This window comes from Lygodium microphyllum, chromosome 18 (genome assembly GCF_053477565.2).
Source record: "Lygodium microphyllum isolate KBCC chromosome 18, Lygodium_microphyllum_v1.1.10, whole genome shotgun sequence".
Classification (NCBI taxonomy): Eukaryota; Viridiplantae; Streptophyta; class Polypodiopsida; order Schizaeales; family Lygodiaceae; genus Lygodium; species Lygodium microphyllum.
Window position 1 is genome coordinate 7,622,037 of NC_141152.1, and position 21,201 is coordinate 7,643,237.

General features: G+C 41.8%; 1 protein-coding gene and 1 pseudogene across 1 annotated transcript in view; one reads left to right on the plus strand and one right to left on the minus strand.

The window, feature by feature from the left end:
• LOC148020551 (uncharacterized) overlaps positions 1 to 8,052 on the minus strand; it is a 44,042-nt gene extending 35,990 nt beyond the window's left edge. Inside the window, exon 1 of the mRNA XM_087699397.1 lies at positions 6,955 to 8,052. Within this exon, the coding sequence (XP_087555523.1) occupies positions 6,955 to 7,892 (938 nt within the window). The 5' untranslated portion in view covers positions 7,893 to 8,052. The remainder of the gene's footprint in view (positions 1 to 6,954) is intronic.
• Positions 8,053 to 17,794: 9,742 nt separating this feature from the next.
• LOC148020552 (uncharacterized) lies at positions 17,795 to 19,645 on the plus strand (annotated as a pseudogene).
• The last annotated feature ends 1,556 nt before the right edge of the window (positions 19,646 to 21,201 follow it).

Below are 21,201 nucleotides of genomic sequence, written 5' to 3' on the forward strand. Positions count from 1 at the left end.
CCAGTCAGAGGGGGCTGCTTTTGCGTTTGAGAAGGCATTGCAGGTGAAGATGTCTACAGAGATGGACTTGGAGTTCCAGGCGATTATGGACCGGAAGGTGCCTGTCCTACCGGCTCTTCCTACAGATCAGAAGCTCGACGGCGACAACTACCGCATTTGGCGCGTTATGATGTTGGCCATTCTGGAGTCCTATGACTTGGCGGAGTTGGTACAGGAAGATATTGACCGGCCTTCGGTAAGAGATGAGTCCAAACTCTCTTCCGATGCTCGTGCGGAGTTGGCCAGGGCCCAGTCTCATTGGGACAACCTGAATGCCAGGATTCGATCCTTTCTCTTTCTATCATGCACTACAGCCGTGATCGCTCACATCGAGCACTTGACGGTGGCTCGTGAGATATGGCTGGAGCTTGATCAAATGTACAATCGGATGACCCTGATGAAGAGGGTTTCTTTGGAGGTACAGATGCGGACCTTGTCCGTCAATAAGTCTTCTTCGCTAAGGGAACACATTAACAAGCTAAGGCAGCTACAGATGCAGGTTCAGAATGCGGGGAAGCCAATTTCCTCCGAAGACATGGCGATTACACTCTTGTCCCAATTGCCGCCACGATTCGGTACATTCTACTCTGCCCTTATTGCTTCGGGGCGAGAGTCTACTCTTCGGTGGGAAGAGTCGGTTCCTATGGTCTTGGACCAAGAGGAACAGTTAAAGGGACAGAATGCTTCCAAGACAAAGGCGTTGACAGGTCAAGCCTCTCAGAAGAAGGGGAAGGACCAAAAGAAGAAGAAGGGGGATAACAAGTCCAAGAAGGACAAGGAGAAGGACAAGGACAAAGACTCCACATGCCATATTTGTGGAAAGACTGGCCATTGGAAGAAGGATTGCCCTGACAAAGACTCAAAGGACACCAAGAAGAAGGAAACCAAGGATTCTGGAGCGGTGGCTGCACCCTCATCAACTGCATTTCTACATTTAGTTGTCATTGAGGACGCTTCACCGAATGCTTCTGATGCTGCGATGGCGGCTCCCCAATCTCGAGAGTGGATTATTGATAGTGGTGCCTCACGGCACATGACTCCTTCATCAGATGGTGTTGCCCAGCTGCGACCTTCGCGTGGGCAGGTTCTCATTGGAGACAGCTCTTCAGTTTCTATTGCAGGTCGGGGTAAGATGCAGCTTATTCCGGATGGACGAGGTGGCACCCATACCTCAGAGGTTTTGCATGTACCAGGATTGGGGTACCATCTCCTTTCAGTTCATAAGATTTGCTCCCTTGGTCTTTTGGTGGAATTTGACAGTTCTACTGTGCGAGTCCTTGATCGTGAATCGAGGAAGGTTCTATCATCTGGATATGAGGAGAACGGCATTTACAAACTGAAGTCTTCCACTGCCCTCTCTTCTCTTCTTCTTACCTCACAGTCACAGTCTGAGTTATGGCATGCTCGGTTTGATCACCTGAACTATGACTATCTTCGGAAGGCGTCACGTGGACAGCTTGTTCGAGGGTTGCCGGATATAGTGGTGAGCCAGCAGCCATGTGTCTCCTGCATACGGGGGAAGCAGCATCGGGATGCCATTCCCCACACAGCTTCGCGGCGGTCTACTTCACCGATGGAGCTAGTATCTACGGATCTATGTGGCCCTATGAGGAATGAGTCCTTGCGTGGGAGCTCGTACTTCATGCTGATCGTGGATGACTACAGCAGGATGACATGGGCCTATTTTTTGGCACTAAAGTCAGAAGCTTTCTCGCACTTCAAGGATTGGCTTCTCTTTGAGGAGAACCGATCAGGCCGGAAGTTGAAGACCTTGCGATCCGACAAGGGAGGTGAATTTGTGTCTAATGAATTTGCTCGGTTTTGTGCAGATAGAGGAATTCACCAGGAGTTTGCCAATATTAATACTCCTCAAGAAAATGGTATTCTAGAACGGAAGAACCGCAATGTGATCAAGATGGCGCGCACCATGATGGAGCACCGACAAACCCCTCAGGTTCTGTGGGCCGAGGCTGTGGCTACTGCAGTCCACATCCTTAATCGATCCCCTACTTCGGCCGTGGAAGGGATGACTCCATTTGAGGCTTATTTTGGGACGAAGCCAGATGTTTCTTACTTTCGGGTCTTTGGGTGTGATGCCTATGTTCACATTCCCAAGGCTCACCGTGACAAATTTGAAGCGGCTTCCCGAAAACAGGTATTTGTTGGCTACAGCTCCCAGTCCCAAGGCTACCGACTGTATGATCCCGTCAAGCGGGATGTATATACTAGCCGTGATGTGCGGTTTGTGGAGGTTCGGGCTTCTTCAACGGGTGAGGAGCATCCCGTTCTTGGAGATCCAGGGGAGAGTTTGGCTCCTTCTACAGTTCCACTGGAGCCTGTGCCGTTTGATTATGATTCTATTTCTGACACAGAGTCTACTGTTCCACCGGATCCTTCTGAGGAGTTACCACCGGTGGACATTCCAGAGTCTTCTACTGATGGAGAACGACGAGGGGAGGTTCGGCCTCCTCCTCGCTGGGCCCGTGACACACTCCGTGATTCAAGGATCGAGGGGGTTCCTGAGGAGTGGGGACCGCAGGATGGTCCGCGGCGGTCACGGAGGCACCAGGCGCATTCTTCGGAGCTTGTTTGCTTCAATTATTGTTTGATGTCCCGAGTTATGCAGGATCAAGAGCCCACCTCCGTGAAGGAGGCTTTACAGTCCGCCCCATGGAAGAAAGCTATGGAAGCTGAGTTGGAGGCTATTGAGAGGAATGGCACTTGGTCACTTGTGCCACGCCCCCCGAAGAAGAAGGTGATTGGAGTCAAGTGGGTCTTCAAGACCAAATATCTCAGTGATGGTACTTTGGATAAGCACAAGGCTCGCCTTGTTGCTAAGGGTTTTGCCCAGCGCCCAGGGATTGATTGTCATGACACCTTTGCCCCTACAGCTCGTATGGCAACCATTAGAGCTGTTCTTGCTTTGGCTGGCCATAGGAGATGGCCTGTTTATCAATTGGATGTGAAGTCGGCCTTCCTGAATAGTGATTTGAAGGAGGAGATCTACGTTGAGCAGCCTCCTGGCTTTGGTTCTTCGGATGGGAAAGTCTACAGGTTGAAGAAGGCCCTGTATGGTCTCAAGCAGGCCCCGCGAGCTTGGAACGAGAAGATTGATTCGTTCCTCTAGACTCAATTGGGATATCGGCGGTCCAAGGCCGATCCGCAGCTGTCCAGGAGACAAAGTCAGCTTTACATCGGACGTTCGAGATGACGGATTTGGGGCTACTCCATTTCTTTTTAGGCCATGAGATTTATCAGTCTCAGAGGGGGATCTTTCTCTCCCAACAGAGATATGTACAGGAGCTCTTGGTGACTTTTGAGATGGAAGATTGTCGGGCCCTCTCTACTCCTATGGATCCGAACTGGAAGGCCACTTCCCACTCCGCTTTTCCTTTGGCGGATGCTTCCCGCTATCGACAGTTGATAGGGTCCTTGATTTGGCTTCTCAACACGAGGGTTGATCTATGTTTTGCTGTTGGGCTCTTGGCAGGGTTCATGAGTGAACCTAAGACGGTGCATTGGCAGGCTGCTCAGAGGATACTTCGGTATCTGAGGGGGACGTCTGATTTGGGGATTCATTACCCCGCAGGGACAGATGGGTCAGATCTTGTACTTGCAGGTTGGAGCGACTCGGATTGGGCCGGTGACGTGGACCACAGGCGGTCTACAACAGGTTACTGCTTTACTTTGGGTGCAGGTGTTATTTCATGGAGTAGCAAGAAGCAGCCCACGGTAGCCCTTTCGTCTACTGAGGCGGAGTATCGGGCCGCATCTTCCACCACCTGCAAGGTTGTGTGGCTTCGGAGATTGTTGGAGGAGCTTGGGTGCCCCCAGACTCGTCCTACATTGCTGCGATGTGACAATGAGAGTTGCATTGCCTTGGCAAGGAACCCTGTTTTTCATGCCCGGACGAAGCACATTGAGATTCAGTACCACTTCATTCGAGAAAAGCTTCTGGATGAGACCATCACTGTGGAGTATTGCAAGACGGAGGATAATCTTGCGGATTTGTTTACGAAGGCGCTTCCTCAGGCTCTACTTCGGCAACATTCCAGATCCCTCAGGCTTCTGCCCTGTCCAGGCTCTGAGAGGGGGTGTTAGAGTTCATAGCATGTTTTTTAGGCAGCAGCACAGCTGGTCCAGCAGTCGGACCAGCTGCACAGTCGGACTGCCACGTGGCAGTCCGACTGCCTGCAGCCATTTTATTCCAGGCTGCGCCCCATTTTTTAGCCCCGTTCTAGGTGATTTTTCGCCTATTTATTGCTGACGTTTTCAGCAGTCTGGCCACTATTCTCTATCGCAGATTACAGACCGGTGCCGTGCAGATTTCTGTCTCTGTTCACAGATTTCAGATAGCAGACAGTGCAGACTGCAGCAGACTTCGAGGTGGACAGCAGGTCGCATCGTCGAGGTGGAGACACGCAGTCCAGCGCACTGTGCCCGTGTATATCTTTGTATTCAGCATTCTTTATACAGCAGATCTTCATTGTACACTGTCTCTTTCTCTCCCTTTTCTCTCTGCGTTCTCTCTCTCTCAGTCTTACGCTTCCGCACCGCTGCACTCTGACAACCTCAACAACTTGTAGTTACAAAGAACTAAAGAAAATTAGTCATTTACAACTGCTACCCTATCTCAATAGCCTGTAGATGCTATCACTTGTTGATTGATATTCTCTTAATTGGGGTTCCATTCCTTTATTATGATCCTTGCAAAAATCTGGACTTCCACAAAGCCATCTTAGTCATTACAAGGACTTTTGATGCATCAAGGTCATTCCATCTCATGACTAGAATTTGAGGTTATTCATCCCTAATCAACGACAAGGGTCATGAAGCTCTACATCCCTATCATAGGCCGTCAGGGGATTTATTGGCTTAGAGCATCTCTAAGCTCCTTTGCCTAAGGTGATATGGCAACAATGCGCTTGGCCTTTTTCATCACTTAGTTCTCGGCCTTGTATACCAAGCAATACCCTTTTAGATTTATCTGAATCATTTTGGCATTCCCGTAGGACCTTGGGGCGAGTCTAACTAGTGATGACTTCATTTGTTCCATGGATCTGCACTCTCTTTATTCTTTATTAGGTGATTGGCCAGCCTATTTTGTAGTAGGATAACTCCTTTAAATTTGTATATAAAAGGAGGGAGTATGGCCACAATCCATTATCCATTCATGTACTTGCAAATTCTTGGTGTGGAGAGAGGGAGCTTATGGAGTGTGTGAGCTAGTGCTCAACCATTGTACTCTTGTCATAGTGGATTCCTATTCTCGATTACATATTCTGCATTGCCTCTTTCATCGATCTTGTGTCTTTCATTATTCTATTGCATGTTTTGCTCTTCTAACATGGTATCCACGACATTTCAGTTTATTAAAGGAGTTATGCTAATGATCTCATACTTTCTCACCTCGATTTGACTAGTCAAAAGCCCTTTGGCCTGGTCACCATTGCATTTTCACGAACCCCAGCTTTGACATCACCTACCTTATTGTGTTTGATGGAACGTGTCTTTGCTTTGCTTGCTACACTATAACGAGGGGCATCATGGTCTGCTGATCAATATTGCTAACGTGGCTGATTCCAAATTGCCAATGGTTTATTGTGTTTGATGGAACGTGTCTTTGCTTTGCTTGCTACACTATAATGAGGGGCATCATGGTCTGCTGATCAATATTGCTAATGTGGCCGATTCCAAATTGCCAGTGGTGATTTGCGTTGACATACTAGGCATTGACTACCTCTGCGTGTGACTCTGCTAGTTCTGGTTATGATCGCTTGCAGCTGTTTCGGCAAGACCTATGGCTCTGGTGGCAGCAACTAATAATCTATCACATAGATCCTTAACTCTTGTTCAAGGGTGCAAGAGCTAATATTCTACGAGCCATTGTTGGTGCTAGTGTGTTAACTTTATGATGCGACATACTGCTACGTAACTATAGTCATCCTGTCGCATCAGCTGCTACAAGACACCTCATGCAGCTCTGACCGGCAGTTCTGCAACTGCTGTGGCTGCCATTTGTCCTCATCTAACAGACTACTCCCCATGGGTGACATTGCTGCTGACGTATAGCTGCCTATGTCCTCCAAAATTTTGAGATAAAGGTTTTTGTATTTGCTACCAAAAATGGCTTTAATGAACATTGGTTTCAGCTTTCACATTGAAAATAACACTAGTAGATCATTTGGTGTAACCAAATTTGCTTCCCAGTTGAGGATGGATACTACACCAAGAATCATACCAGTTGTAACTAGCTATGTGGCAGTTATCCAAGATCATGGATAGTTCCACTCTAAAGAACATGGCATGTAGTTAAAGAGATATCTCCCTTGTAGCAGTGCTTGACATTGAATCTCAGCACCTAAGTATAATGCACAGAACTACGAATCATGGATTGGCTACTTGAACATGGACAATGGATATTTAGATTGGATTTATGTAACCTAGAGAGGCTATGATAGACACATCCCTATGTGTGTGGAATGACCGTCCTCCTATGCAAAAGAGTATGCAAAGAGCATGTCAATGATTGGATTTTACACGAACAACTGATATAAATGATTGGAGCAAATATGAGAAATAATCGGGTCCAATATAAGAAAGACCATACTACTATCTGACAGCATATGAAGTTGATCCTAAAGAACCTCGGTGTCTATTTTCAGTATTTGGCCCTGAGCATTTGATAGCTGGCATTTGGTCCTACATATAGAACGTTTGTTCATTCAAGCTAAATGTGGGGAACATGGGTTCAGGGATTGATCCTAAACCATTAGACAATCAAGATGTTGAGTGGGAAATTCTCAAGTAGATTGTACATTCTTAAGAATATGTAGCCAGTGTAATCAATTATGCATCAAAACAATAAGGCATTGCTTGTACAAAACTCCAAAAGATGTATACAATAAGGCATACTTGAATATACATTTGTGAGTCTGAGAAAACTCATGGAGTGCCCGTTCAAGGCAAGCATGGTAATCACGCTTGCAGTCTTTAGAAGCTCTCATATCTTCCTCTGTAAGATAATCAAAGCCTCTCAGCTGCTCCACAAATAATTTCCAAACCAACCTGACTGGAGACTCAACATCCTTCCCCATCACCACGTTCTCCTTATTACAATATAAGAAGCTCATTCCCTCGAGGACTGATTGTAATAAGATTCGCTGTTCCAGAAATTGTACCCTCACCTTCTCAAGCAACTGCTTCTGCTCTTCCAAAAGCTTCTTCACTGAGTCGCTGTCATTACATTGAGAACTGAAGGTCCTGGATCCTCTTTCTCTTTCGGGTGTCGAACAGAAAGGAATACCCCCTTCGTATACACTGTCGCACCTGACTTTAAGTGCTTGTTCACTATGTAAATTATGAAACCCTAGAGCAGGCTCCTCCTTACGATGTTGCAAGAGCTCACATGATTGTGGTGGTTCTTCACTTTCCACCATCCGCTTATTCTCACGACCTGTAGATGAATTTTGCTTATCCTTCATCACAATGCCTGCTTTGAATGTATGCGAACGGTTTTCAGTACCATGTACTACACTTTCAATGGGGGTTGAATTCTTGTGCAGTACCATCCATGTATCAGGTGCTAAGCATTGCATTGCCACATTCTCTACAGAAACATGGTCTACTGAGGGCACTGTACCCTTGCCATCATCTGTTGCTGCTTCCTCGGCCAACATCGTCTGTGTACTGGATAATCGGATTGTTTGCTGCAATGACACATGATGGACGTACTGGAAAGGTTCGTGTGGTGCTGCTCCTGCCCCTCCTCCCCTAACAAAAATCAACGTCTGGGTAGGAGCGAACAATCGGTGTGAGTGACGACAGAAGAGGAGAGCAGCTCTGGCGAGCATATGCGCAGACTGGGATGCGAGGGTACCTCACAGCCGAGACAGACTTAAAACACTACCCGAATGAAAAGGTTAAGAAGTTTGAAGCGCGACCGCCATCTTTACTATTAGGGGAGGTTGGGGGCGGGTGCCACGTGGCAGTCCCCAACCTCCCCACAAAGAAACGCGCCCGCGAGTTTGGGCGCTGAGCGTCTAGTAGGCTATTAAGCAAAGGGCAAAAGAAATCCCATCCGAGTATCTATTATCTATTAGGTTGGTTACACACCAAGTGATGGACGGCCAATCCCCGCTTAGAATGTGGGTATCCACTTTTTGAAACTGGGCACGATCATGGGTACAATATCTTTACATACCAAATGGATACTCCCTATTCAAATGTGGACAGGGATCACCAATTTAGTAGGTAAACAGCAGGTCATGTCCTCTCTAGCGTTATGTAAAGGACTGCTGACACCCAACCTTTAAATAAGTGTTTTGATTGGTTAAAGTTTACAAAGTGGGAGTCCATCATTTGGTGTGTAATCAGCATTACATACACTATGCCCACAAGTTCCTCTAGAGCATCTCATGAGGAATCTCATTGGTTTTGTCAACTCATCCAAGTAAGGTTATGAAGGAACTTATTCTCGCAACACTCCTTAAGCCCCGTCCTTCCAAGCACACACCATATTGGTTGGTTTGTGAATAAAAAGTAGTTTATAACTAAGTTTGTTTCTCGTCTTCATGTGTGTGTATTGTATGTAATGCATAGATTAATTTTTTTAAACCCATTATTAATCACTCATATGACACATACGTCATGTGTGATATACCATGATTGTTTTGGTCGTAACTTTGTTAATAACTAAAGCACTAGAATATTTTGAGTCTAGCCAAAGCTTTCGAGTTTAATTTCAAATTTATTCCCAAAATCACACATTTTAATGGTCGATAATCTTCAAAGCACTGTTTTGTCGAGGGGAAACCATTTTCCTCTCTCTCTTAAGGTGGTGAGCACATGAATGCCATCAACTAGGGTAGCAACAAAGAAAACATATGTGTGCTAACAGGGCGGAGTTTATTGCCTATCATGCAACCAAGATCCTGCTATTGAAACCCACCATGTGGTTGCACTAATCAGTGTTGCTTTTTGTGCTAGAACAAGTAGTAAAGATGCATATGCTCTAGCGAGCATATGCACAGACTGGGATGCTTTAATACCAAGGATATCAATATAAAATAAAGCTCGACTTTATTTACCAGAGCTCTGTGCTTGTAGCAATCTCAAAGTGCCTGTGAATTCTCTGTTGTGCTTCACTGTTGACTATGCATAGGCAACCCATGTGCTAAGGCTATCTCTCCCTCCCTCCTTCCCATCTCTTTTTCCCATAATACAATAGGGCAATGAGCTCACACACACACACACACACACATTGGGTATACGTTGTTGTGACACTTAGACGGCAAGGACTCTCTCTCTCTCTCTCTCTCTCTCTCTCTCTCTCTCTCTCTCTCTCTCTCTCTCTCTCTCTCTCTCTCTCTCTCATAAAGTAGGGTCAGTTAGGTCAACTAGTGGGGTAGCAATGCACCAAGTAGGTGGCAACTATGGAGGACAAGTGGTCAAGAACAATGATGATTAGACATGCGGTGGTGGAAGGCAAGTGGAAGTAGTGGGTTTTTTTTTTTTTTGGGGGGGGTGGGGGGGGAACATGGGGAACACAAGGAAACCAAACTCCAGTGTGTGGGGAGGAAGTGAGGAAAATATCGCATGGCAACTTTGCTTCCCTTACAAAACTACTTCATGGCAATGTCAAAGCTATTGCAAAGTGGTTGAGTGTTCCTTGTACATAAAGCACACAAGGAATACTAGTATAGCTTAATAAAAGCAACATGCCATCAAACATTATAAAGGCAGCCTTGTGATTTTGTGAATTAGTAAGCGTTTGAATGTATCTTGCTAGATTTGAGGGATATTAGAATTTACATGCTCCCAAATCTCTCTCTCTCTCTCTCTCTCTCTCTCTCTCTCTCTCTCTCTCTCTCTCTCTCTCTCTCTCTCTCTCTCTCTCTCTCTCTCTCTCTCTCTCTCTCTCTCTCTCTCTCTCTCTCTCTCTCTCTGTATGTATCTTTGTGTGTGTGTAGCCCTACTTTTATTGCCTACTTACCAACTCTCACTTAATGTTGACAACTCACAACCTTTGTTGCCCATTCCACCTGTTCATGCTAATTGGTGCATACTGCCACCCTCTTCCACTTAGCTAGTTTAGGCCACCAATTGTTACCTTATTGATTCCTTCCATGAAGCTATCAAGCTGTGAAGTCCCCCTAGCAATAGCCCATGTAGAGTGAGAGTTGTGTCTGATGCATAGAAACAACTCTGTGTGTGTGTGTGTGTGTGTGTGTGTGTGTGTGTGTGTGTGTGTGTGTGTGTGTGTGTGTGTGTGTGTGTGTGTGTGTGTGTGTGTGTGTGTGTGTGTGTGTGTGTGTGTGTGTGTGTGTGTGTGTGTGTGTGTGTGTGTGTGTGTGTGTGTGTGTGTGTGTGTGTGTGTGTGTGTGTGTGTGTGTGCGTGCGCAAGAGATTGAAATTGAGATAAAGTAGTTGGCTTCTAGGCCGCTTCAAGGATGTCATCATGCACTACCATGAAGTGGCTTTGTGAGGGAATCTCTCTCTCTCTCTCTCTCTCTCTCTCTCTCTCTCTCTCTCTCTCTCTCTCTCTCTCTCTCTCTCTCTCTCTCTCTCTCTCTCTCTCTCATCATGCCAAGGTTTTGCTTAGGGAGTTCAAGGCACATATATATGTGAGTAAAAACATGTATGCTTGTATATGTAGCATAGCTACTAGTACGAACTCACCTTATTTTAAGATGTCATTTTATATGTGAGAGTAACACTCAGATTGACTTAGCTAGCATAGGATCAAATATGGGTTTCAAACATGCATAAGTGATGCAATCACTTGTGGTCCTCCTCCATGTCAATGAGAGAGTGCTAATGAAGTCTAAGTACAATGTTGCTATCATTAAATGAACACTATAGTGTTAACCTTGGCACACACACATTAATGTATAAGTACACATTAGGGGGGGAGGGCGGGAGAGAGAGAGAGAGAGAGAGAACTAAGGCCATTTGAAACAAATTTGTGTGTAGAGTTCACCATGTGACACTATTCATTTTACTTAGCCACCATTAAAAGTTACATGTTCTAAGCCTTCTTTGTCATTTTCTAGAGTCTTGAGGATTGTAAGGGGCATTGTTGAGAGGCAAACATTACTACAAAAGAGGCTCAAAATGCAAGCTTTGAAAAATGATGCTAGACCTTAATGGGTTTCTTGATTTTGATTAACATTGTATAAATATCCCATAGTGTGACACCACATTTACAACGTATACCTTACTTCGTTCATAATTTGTTGTGTCCCTAAACCTTATTAACATTTATAGAACACATTCAATTATACTTATGCATACAAAATGAAAATGAAGTTATTATATACCATGAGGTAAATCCTAACTCCTACTATGTAAGAGTGTCTATCCCTATGAGTGCCTTAACATGGTAGTTGTAAAGTTATGTACACATAAAGTTTCTCTCGCTATCAATCTAGCTTGATGTATAGAATCCAAAATGAAAATTGACAGAAGCTAAGATGGAGGAGAGAGAGAAATAGATTGCAAGAGAGAGAAGGAAGTAAGAGAATGATAGAATAGGAGAGAGAAAGAGAAAGAAGCCATGAAAGCTAGCAAGAAGTTTAGTGTGGCAGATGGAGAGATTGATTTATATTAATGCTATGATAAAAATGAGACGAAGTCTCTTACATCTTGATATACCTAGGTTAGTGTGACTCCAAGTATATATGAACGATTCTCAAAAATATATGTTTATTTTCCCATTCATTGCAATATATCCCCACCTAGATGTTTTTGTGGTGGAGATGATGAGGGTACTCTACTTTGTCATGACAAAGAATCTTATAATCTCCAAAGAATTATCAAATCTAGAACGAAAGACTAATCATCATGTGTCTACATCCATGTTGAATCATAAAGGTGAGAACTTGGTTCAAATTTCTTCAAATATAAGCTCTTTCAATGTGTAGTCAATGTGTTGCCAGAACAAACCCTAATGTATAAAATCTACTATAACTTTTAATACACTAGTCAGAATGAGGTATGTTATAGCTCCAAAGAAAGCTTATTTAGACATTTCAATCTACGTAAGTCACATTTCTCTAAATTTAATTGATAATACAAACTAGCTTAAAACAAAGAGTTGTCTAGATGTAGTTTGCAATGAAACAAAGCCCATAATTCACTCATTTTTTTAGCCAAAATATCATTTTTGAGATGAGAGGACTCATCAATAATAGTAGTTAGGCTCCATGAAGCTTCATCTAGTGGTAAACCTCACTATCTGATTAAATACTCCCAAATAGAGAATGACATGGGCTCCTTTTTCCACTACCCAATTATACCCTCAAGTACGTGCTCAAATATGACACTCGTCATCTATTGGTGGCAGTTGTTAGCGGTTAAAGGTTACATGTGCCTAGCCACCTACATTTACTTGTACTTACTACCCACACACCTATACACTACTATTGGTGATTGCTCGGTCACTATCACTTTATTCTTTATTCTTTCTATGACAATAGAATAAAGGAAGGCAAGTAACACATTGTGATTGTCGGAGTTCTCACACATCGTCTTGTTTTCTTTTGATTGAATTCCCATAGCTCTTACTTTTCTCTTACTTCTGTTTCTGCTTCCACTCTTGCTCCACCTTTCAACTACTATTAGAGTGCGCATTCAAGGCACTTCACCGACATTCACTTTAGCCCAAGAAGAGATCTTCATGCACAACTTCCATGGTAGCTGCTCAATGAGGTATACATCAACTCCATTGCTTATTTGATCAACCCCACCCTTTCTAGCATTGTTCAATGCCTTCTCAACATTGATTTGAGTTGTAGAGCTAAGTGATGAATGAGCTTCAAGGTAGTAGTAGCAGGCCCTAGGATAGGCAATGTGATGTGCGCCTACTTTTTATGCTATCTTGGCTATCCCATCTCAGTCCTCTCTAGCTCCACATCAACTCAAGGCTTTGTTCAGGATTTTTGGACCTTGTCATTTACTTCTAAGAACTTGTGGCTGGTTCTTGAGCACTTCTTGGATAGTTTGAGGTCATCCATTGACCACAGCTTAGGACAAGTCTGTTGTTCATTGTTTGGACTGTTAGTATTTGCTTGTTTCATGCTCTATTGATGTTAGGGGTCGATTCTTATGCACGGATGAGGTATTGATGCTTTGGAAAGGTTTTTGGACCGATTAGATCTTGTTTAGCTCTATATTTGAAGGATTCTTTACTACTATATCATATAGACAAATATGTTCATTGTGAAAGCTTGTGTATTGAGTGCCTACATTTGCTTCAGGGATGTTATATTGATGTATTAATGTTTGGTATTGGTTATTATGCTTGGATATGCTTATGTTGAGCTCTAGGCTTTGGTTTTGAGCTCTGATAGTTGCATATTTGTAGTGGCTACTTGCTTTGAAGTTTTATTGGCTATAGGATTGAATAATTATTGTTGTGGGTACGTGCTCCCAGATATATTACTTTATGTCATTGGGCAATTGAATGCTATGCGACATACATATTGAGCTTTTCTTTGCTTTCAAACATTTTGATTTGCTTCCGTGGGAGTACATTGATCTTTTCTTTTCAAAGCTTGGACTCTTGAGTTAGTGAGAGACTCTTACTTGTTGTGTATTGCTTGGTTGGTATGGTCTATATTGTTCATGCAAATACTAATGATTGTGGGATGCTTTAGCTTTGGCTTTGTGCACCTAGTACTTCGTCCTACTAGAAGGGTTTGTCAACTTGGATGTTGTAGTTCATTGCAAATTGATGGAACTCTGTTGCTTTTGGAAGATCTCATATGCATAGTTGGCTTATATACATGCTACTCCTCTATTTGGGATTGCATCTACATCTCTGACATCTTTGGGTCTCTAATAATACTTGGTATCTTGGTGGTTCATGCGCTATATTTGCACTGCTAGTTACATTGTATATCCTTGTTCCTAACTGAGTATTATTGGTAATGGGAGCTTTGTCTTTTTCTTATTTTCCTATAGTGGTTCATTCATTTATAGGAGTTTTGTGACCACCCATGACAAAGTTTCAATTTTAACAATTCTTTGAGAGCATGTACTTGTTACAGGTACTCTATGGCATCTATTTTATGACTAGCCATGTTGAAATTTTAGTTATAGCAATTCTTTGAGAGGAAATATTTGTTACAGGCACTCTATGACATCTATTTTGTGGACAATTATATCTTACATCATACTCCACACCTCTTGCAATCAATTTTGGGCTGATTTTGGGGCTATTTTATTGTTATTATAATAGCCTATTTACTCTTTGCTTTGCAGTTATCATGGCATCTGCTACCTACCATCTGAATGGCACTAGCTTTAATTATGAAAGACTCAAATTTGGTAAGTATTGGTGCAAAAGAAGCAAGTCTTATATTTGAAATGTAAAGGTATAAAGCCTAAGGAGTTTGATGTAGAGGCATGGGCTTATTTGGATAGGCTATGCAAGTCCACCATTACCTTTTCATTGTTCAAGTAGGTTTATTTTCATGTTATTGAGACAAAAGGAGGTGCTTATGATTTATGGCAAAGATATATGATCTGTATGATAAGCATAGTCATGCATCGCTATTGTATTGGTTAAAGATGGACCATTGCATCAAGGAGGGCACTTATATGTCCACTCTTTTGAATGAGTTCCACTCCATTATCAGTCAACTCATCTCATAGGGCATTAATTTTGAGAATACCATAAAATTTTTGTTCTTACTTGTTACACTAATATTTTCTTACAAAAGAGGTGAATAGGAAGAACATTGATGCATCCTATACTTCTCATCCACTTACAATTAGAGGCAAACATGATGGGAAAGGGAATAATAGCCATGGTAGAAACTACTAGCCCAATAGGGGCAAGTCTAAGTCTCATGGGCAATCAAGTAGTACATCCCATGGTCTTAAGTCCTCTCTTACTTGTCATTATTGTGGGAAGAGGGTCACAATAAGGGTGCAATGCTATAAGATGTGCAATGATAGGCATGAAAAAGGTAAAGCAAAAGCACAAGATAATGCTAATCTTTTAATGATCCCACCATTGTTCTTAAGTCAAGTGTTAAGGTAGAAGAAATAAATGTCTTGGAGTAGAGCTCAGATGATTATATACTTGCTACTTCTTCATTCCATGCTACTTAGTTGGTCAATATTCATTCTATTTACTCTTAGTGTTGGCTTCCTGAGTCACGGGGTTTCTTCCATGTTACCCTACATCATCAACCTACTACATTGTTATAGGATAAGTCAGATTGGGCAATGCTCATGCATGTGACATTATTATAAGCAATGTGAGATTGCAATTTGTTGATACCGGTGCTCCATTTGTGTTGCATGATGTATGCCATGCCTGACTTTGATTAAAAGCCTTATCTCAGCTGGATAGTTGGATAATGACAGGCATCATGTATCTTTTGATGATTCTACATGGAAGATTACACGTGGCAACCTCATTTTTGCTGAGGTGCCAATGTTGATAGTCTGTATCCCTTGCTCATATCTAGTTCTGCTAATCATATATTGGTCATGATGACTGATCTTCAATGTATATCTCTTTGGCATCGTCATCTTGGGTATATATCCCTTAAAGGAATGAAAGTCCTTACTCTTTTATAGTACTTATACCTCTTGACTACTCATGTTTTGATTCATGCGATCATTATTTGTATCATAGGCAGACTCATAACTTGCATAAAAGGTGTGATTCTATGCGCATAAGTGAGCCATTGGCCCTTGTGCATTCACATATTTGTGGTCCCATGCCTTATTAGTCATTACGTGATGTGAAGTATTTTGGTATATTTATTGATGACTATTCAAACAAGGTCTAGGCCTATCCCATAAAGTAGAAGTTCGAGGTTTTGTCTACATTTTAATGCTTCCTTGCTATGGTTGAGAACTAGTTTGGGCATATGCTGAAATGGCTATGATGTGACAATGCGAGTAAATATGTCTCTAAATAATTTGAATAGTTTTATGATAAGTGAGGTATTAAGCATCAGTTTACTACCCCTCACACCCCACCCTAGAATGGTATTGTAAAGCATATGAATAGGACTATTTAGGAAAAAGTCTACATTATGCTTGGTTAGGCAGGCTTACCACAGTACTTTTGGGTTGAGGCATTATTGCTATTGTCCATTTGATTATTAGATCCTCATGCACTGCTCTTGTTGGGAGAGTTGCAAAGGAGGTATGGTTTGGTAAACCTCCCTCATATATGCACTTGTGAGTCTTCAGATGTGGGGCTTTCTATCATATTCCCAAAGACAAACACAACAAGTTGGATCCGAAGTTTGTTAAAAGCATCTTTCTTGGATATGCTAATGTAGGTGAGATGGACTATTGTGTTTGGGATTCGTAAGCTCGGAAGGTTATAGCCATGATGTTGTGTTCTATGAGGATGTAGTAAAGCATATTTAGCCCTAGCTCTAGAAATTAGGGTTAGGTATAAAAGATTGGAAATTTGGAAATTAGTCTTGAGCACATCTTTTTGGAATTATTCATTTGTAACTTCTCCAATCTTGGATTTTGGGGGTTTCCACCCTCCCACCTCACATGGAGGTGCACAGCCATGTCTACCTTGCACGGAGGTGTATATCCATGTCCACCATGGCATAAATGTGAGTTTCTTGCCCCACCTTAGCATGAGGTGAGTTCCATGGTGTAGCTCATCATTGATTCTCAGCAAGTCTATGGCTTCCTTTTTCATGTATTCATGGTTTCTTGTACATTTTCTTTATATATGTGATAATGAAGGCTATGGCTTCTAGCATGCCATGTATTTCATGTGTATTTTGATCCAACCAGGATGCCATTATCAAGCTTTTGTGTGGTTTTGTGCATGAAAGATTAGTTACAATGGTTAAGGATCTAGTCTTTGTCTGGTCATTCCCTATAACAGTTAAGTAGGCAAGTTTTACTATAGCAAATTGTGATTATTTTGGAGGTTATTGACAAGATTATGAAAGAAATGGCAGTAAAGAAGCTATTTTAATAGGTCATAATCAAATTTTGGCTTATTTTGAAGGACATTTGATAAAAGGAGAGCTATAGGAGACTAAAGGGAACTAAAATGACAGAAATAAGGTTTTGTCTTTTTCTTTCTTCAAGCTTGAAGCTTCATTGTGAGCTTGCATGGTGGATTTAACCCAATTTATTCTTCTAGTGCTTCTATGGCATGAAAGCTTTCTCTTCCTTAATACTTCTTACTGTTTGAAACCTAGCCATAACCATTTACAATGGTGAAGACACACAATTGAACTATTGATATTCAACACAATTTGTGATGCCTGTAAATCAGATTCCAACTCCAAATCTATGGTGGAAATCATCCATATCTTTCAATATATATTACCAATACCTCAAAGTCTTCTTCAATGAGCTTCTTGGTTGGGTTAGCCTTTGTGCAAAGGAGGTTGGTGGGGTGAGAGAGGCTCTTCAAAGAGAAGAAGTGATGAGAATTCATAAAAGTGTGACGAGAGAAGCAAAAGGTTGAGGGAACATGAATCACAAAGATCATAGAAGTATGATAGAAGCAACAATGATCGATAAGTCTTAGGATTATGGAAGAATGAGCACCGTAACAATAGCTTGTGAGAGTGCACATCACCTCTGTCTGACAAGCCAAAGCTGTTGTGTTGCATTTAGGCAGGCACCATCAAGAGTTTTTAGAGAGGAGCTCCTAGCTTCGAAGTTTGGAAAGGCATGTTCCTTCACCATTGCCACACACAAGATACATCATAGAACTTGAAGCAAGCGCCTTGACAGCCTCATTATGGCCATTGCTTCTTCCTTCACCCTGATCAAAGAGGAAACAATTGCTCTACCCCTGGATTATTATCATATACTTGGGGCAGATACACAATTTTTGGTTGATGCAATTGTAAGAGTATACGATCAACTTGTGAATGATTTGGTTAGCCAAAATGCTCTAGTGGCTCATCAAGTAATTTTAAGAGGAACTTGTGAGATGCTAGCAGATCCAGATTTGCATGGAGAATAAATGTGAGTCTTGTTGAGGATGAAATTGGAATAGTCACGGTGGATGTCCCTTTTAGCAAGGTTCCTAAAGCACTATGTTTGCTTCAAGAAGTTGGTGAAATGGAAGTGGTTTTGCAAGTTGGCCAAACTCTTTTGCAAGAACCACTATCCAATTCCTTTCACTATGATATTGTGTTGGCTATGGATTTGTCATATGTAGAGCTCTCTCGAGAAGTAGTGGTTGAATCACCACTCGCAATTTTGCAGAGTTGTGATATGTTAGAACATGCTGTGAAGATGCTTTAAGGGGATGGTGCTAGTAGTTTAGCTCTAGCATTGTAGCACCATTTGACAAGGGATCTTCTTGCTCTTCCATTAGACAAGGGACACTAAGGAAAGCGTGAGGAAGGTTTGTAGGGAATTAGAAGTATTTTGTGGGCAATTGGTGAAGAGGGGGCATTTTCACATATTCCTAGTTTTATAAGGGAGGAAGGTTCTAAAGAATCTTGCTATGACTACTTGAGGATTGGCCAGATTCAATGTATTATTTGCTTTCACACCGAGGGGACCAAAATGACCTCAACAAAGTGAAGGGAGTTTTAAAATTCATTGCATTTTTTTTTCTAGTGACCTTGATGACATTCATATTCCATAGCTATTGTAGATATTTTTCCCTTCATTGTATACTATTGTTTCCTTACCCCAGATCTTTGATTCATCTACGAGGTGTCAAGCTCTTGTAATACTGTGTGGTTGTATATCTACTCTTGGTGTCATGATGGGGGTTTACCAAGCTAAGAAAAAGGCCTTAATTTTGCCAATGTTGAAGGCTTGGATGGATGAGTTTGCCTTCTTGTTGTCCTCCCCTTGTGTCTCGAAAAAATCTAGATGATTGGAGCCTTTGGATGGAAGCATTAAACATATTGATGCAATTGGTTCAAAATTTCCCAAAGCTTGTTCTAATAGAATTTTCTGCGATACTATCCCCAATATGGCAAAGTTATGTATTGTCTAAAGGTGTATGAGTTGGCATGCATTCAAGAAACTTAGGATTTATACTCTAAACTAGTAGACTCAAATGGAAGTGAAAAAAGCTTGGAGGCTTTTGGTATATAGCTACTAGATTTTTTGCTAACACTTGTGTATCAACCTTGGTACAAGAAAGTCATAGAGAAGCATCTAGTTGACTTGGTGTACCACACAATTGGTTACATGCAAATGACAAGTGCTAGAGTTGTGGTCTTCATACTCAAACAAGTTTGTGGCTCATGAGAATGATATGATGTGCAATTTTTGTGTTTCAAGGATATTATTATTAAAGGAATTGGTAGCAACATATGACAATGTGGGGATATAGTCCATTGTGTAATTAGTTGAGAAGCATGTTTATGAGGTAGTAGAGCAAAGGTGTAATGGGAAACAAGACTAGTGAAAGATATGAGAATTTGCTATCTTAGTTGTGGGCACAATCTTTGAGTCACTTATTAAGGCACAGTCACAGTAGAGAAATGTTGGATTCACTTTTAGCACGAAAGGGTTTCTTGACAATATGCTGAGTGAGGATCTTGGTCCAGCTAGAAAGGAGTATCCATTTTTGTATGGGCATTCCTTGAGTGTAGTCACCAAGTTCTCTTCTTTCTTATAAATTATGAGCTAGAAAAAGCCATCTGTAAAAGAGAGAGAAAGTTTTGAAGAACCAAATGTTGCTAGAATATCTTATTAAATTGCTTGATTTTCCTTTGAAGAGCCTACTTGCTAGCCATCCTCCTATCTTGACTCTTTTGCATGGCTTTTGCATGAAGAATAATGAATCTCTGAACAAGACAACTTGCTATATTAAATTTTTGTAGTAAAATTAATTGGCTTAACCTAGTCAAAATGAAACTTTTATGGATGGACAAGCTTGTACTTGGTGTCTATTTTCTAGTGATATGTCATTTAATAAATTTGTACATGTCTATACCAAGTTATGGCAATTACCTATTGCTTACCCTGTTTGGACAGTTTCATCAGTTGCACCTATTTCACTTTCTTCAGCATTATGTTTCATATGGGATCTTCTTTGGCTTATGGATTTTCTCTATTTGCATGGATCTACTTCCTCAAAAGCTCTTTGTAAATCATTTGTAAGTTTCATTGCAAGCTTTGAGGACAAAGCTTCTTTAGGTCAAGTAGGCTCGTAATAAAGCATAGGACTTAGTGTGAGAGAGGGGGGGAGGGTATATATAGTTGTGGTAATTATTATTGAGTAATATGTAATCACACTCCTATGATAACCTCTTTGTATGGAGGAGTAAGGCAAGGAACATGCAACAGCCCTAGAAGAGCTGTCATATCCCATAGGCATAGTGAGGAAATGTGGTACCATCCTGCAACTATTAAAGAATGTACTTGACAATAATTTGAATGCAATGCTATTGTACTTTGTACTTTCAATCTATGTCTCTGTCTACTTAGATTGTGTTTATGAGTCCAAGATAATCTATCTTGGAACCTAATTTACTCAAGTAATACTCTCAGTCATCATGCTTCTAGTCTATGAGTTCCAACCACCATAGCTAAACCATTGCTCAAGATCCATGTTTTTAACATGGTATCAGATCCATGGTGAGCTTGGTTTAGCTCAACTCATTGTTCTTCTAGCTCTCCTCTCATCTTAGCTCCACAAGAACTCTTCATTCTCCAACTCCATCTCCACTCTACCTCTTGACCTCCATATCTAGCCAGCACCCTACTCACTTCGAGCAACTAGATCTCCTCATCTAGGCCATATCTCAAAAAGTTATCTTCTATGGGAATCTTTCCTGCTCTAGGTGCTTCATCTTTTTGCATCAAACCTTGACATTGGCCATTCTCATGCCTAGCATTGCATGTTCCTCCCTCACCATCAAAACATCACGTACATCCTATCATATAATTGGTACAGTGCAAACAAACCATGATCCATCGTGTGGCCAGAGGTCATTTGGAGCATTGTATCTAAGCTCTCTCCTCACTAAATATTAGCCCCAATTGTGCACTCCTCGAGCTGCTAGAATAAAAAAACTAGTCGACCTTCAAAACCATGAGCATGGCAACCATAGCCACTTGACCTAAAGCTCATTTTTCACTTTATTTTCTTACTCCTCTTAACTCAAACAACTAATTGCCACTTTGATCTACTGCCACCCTCAGTTTTCAGCAAGATTACCACATCAAATC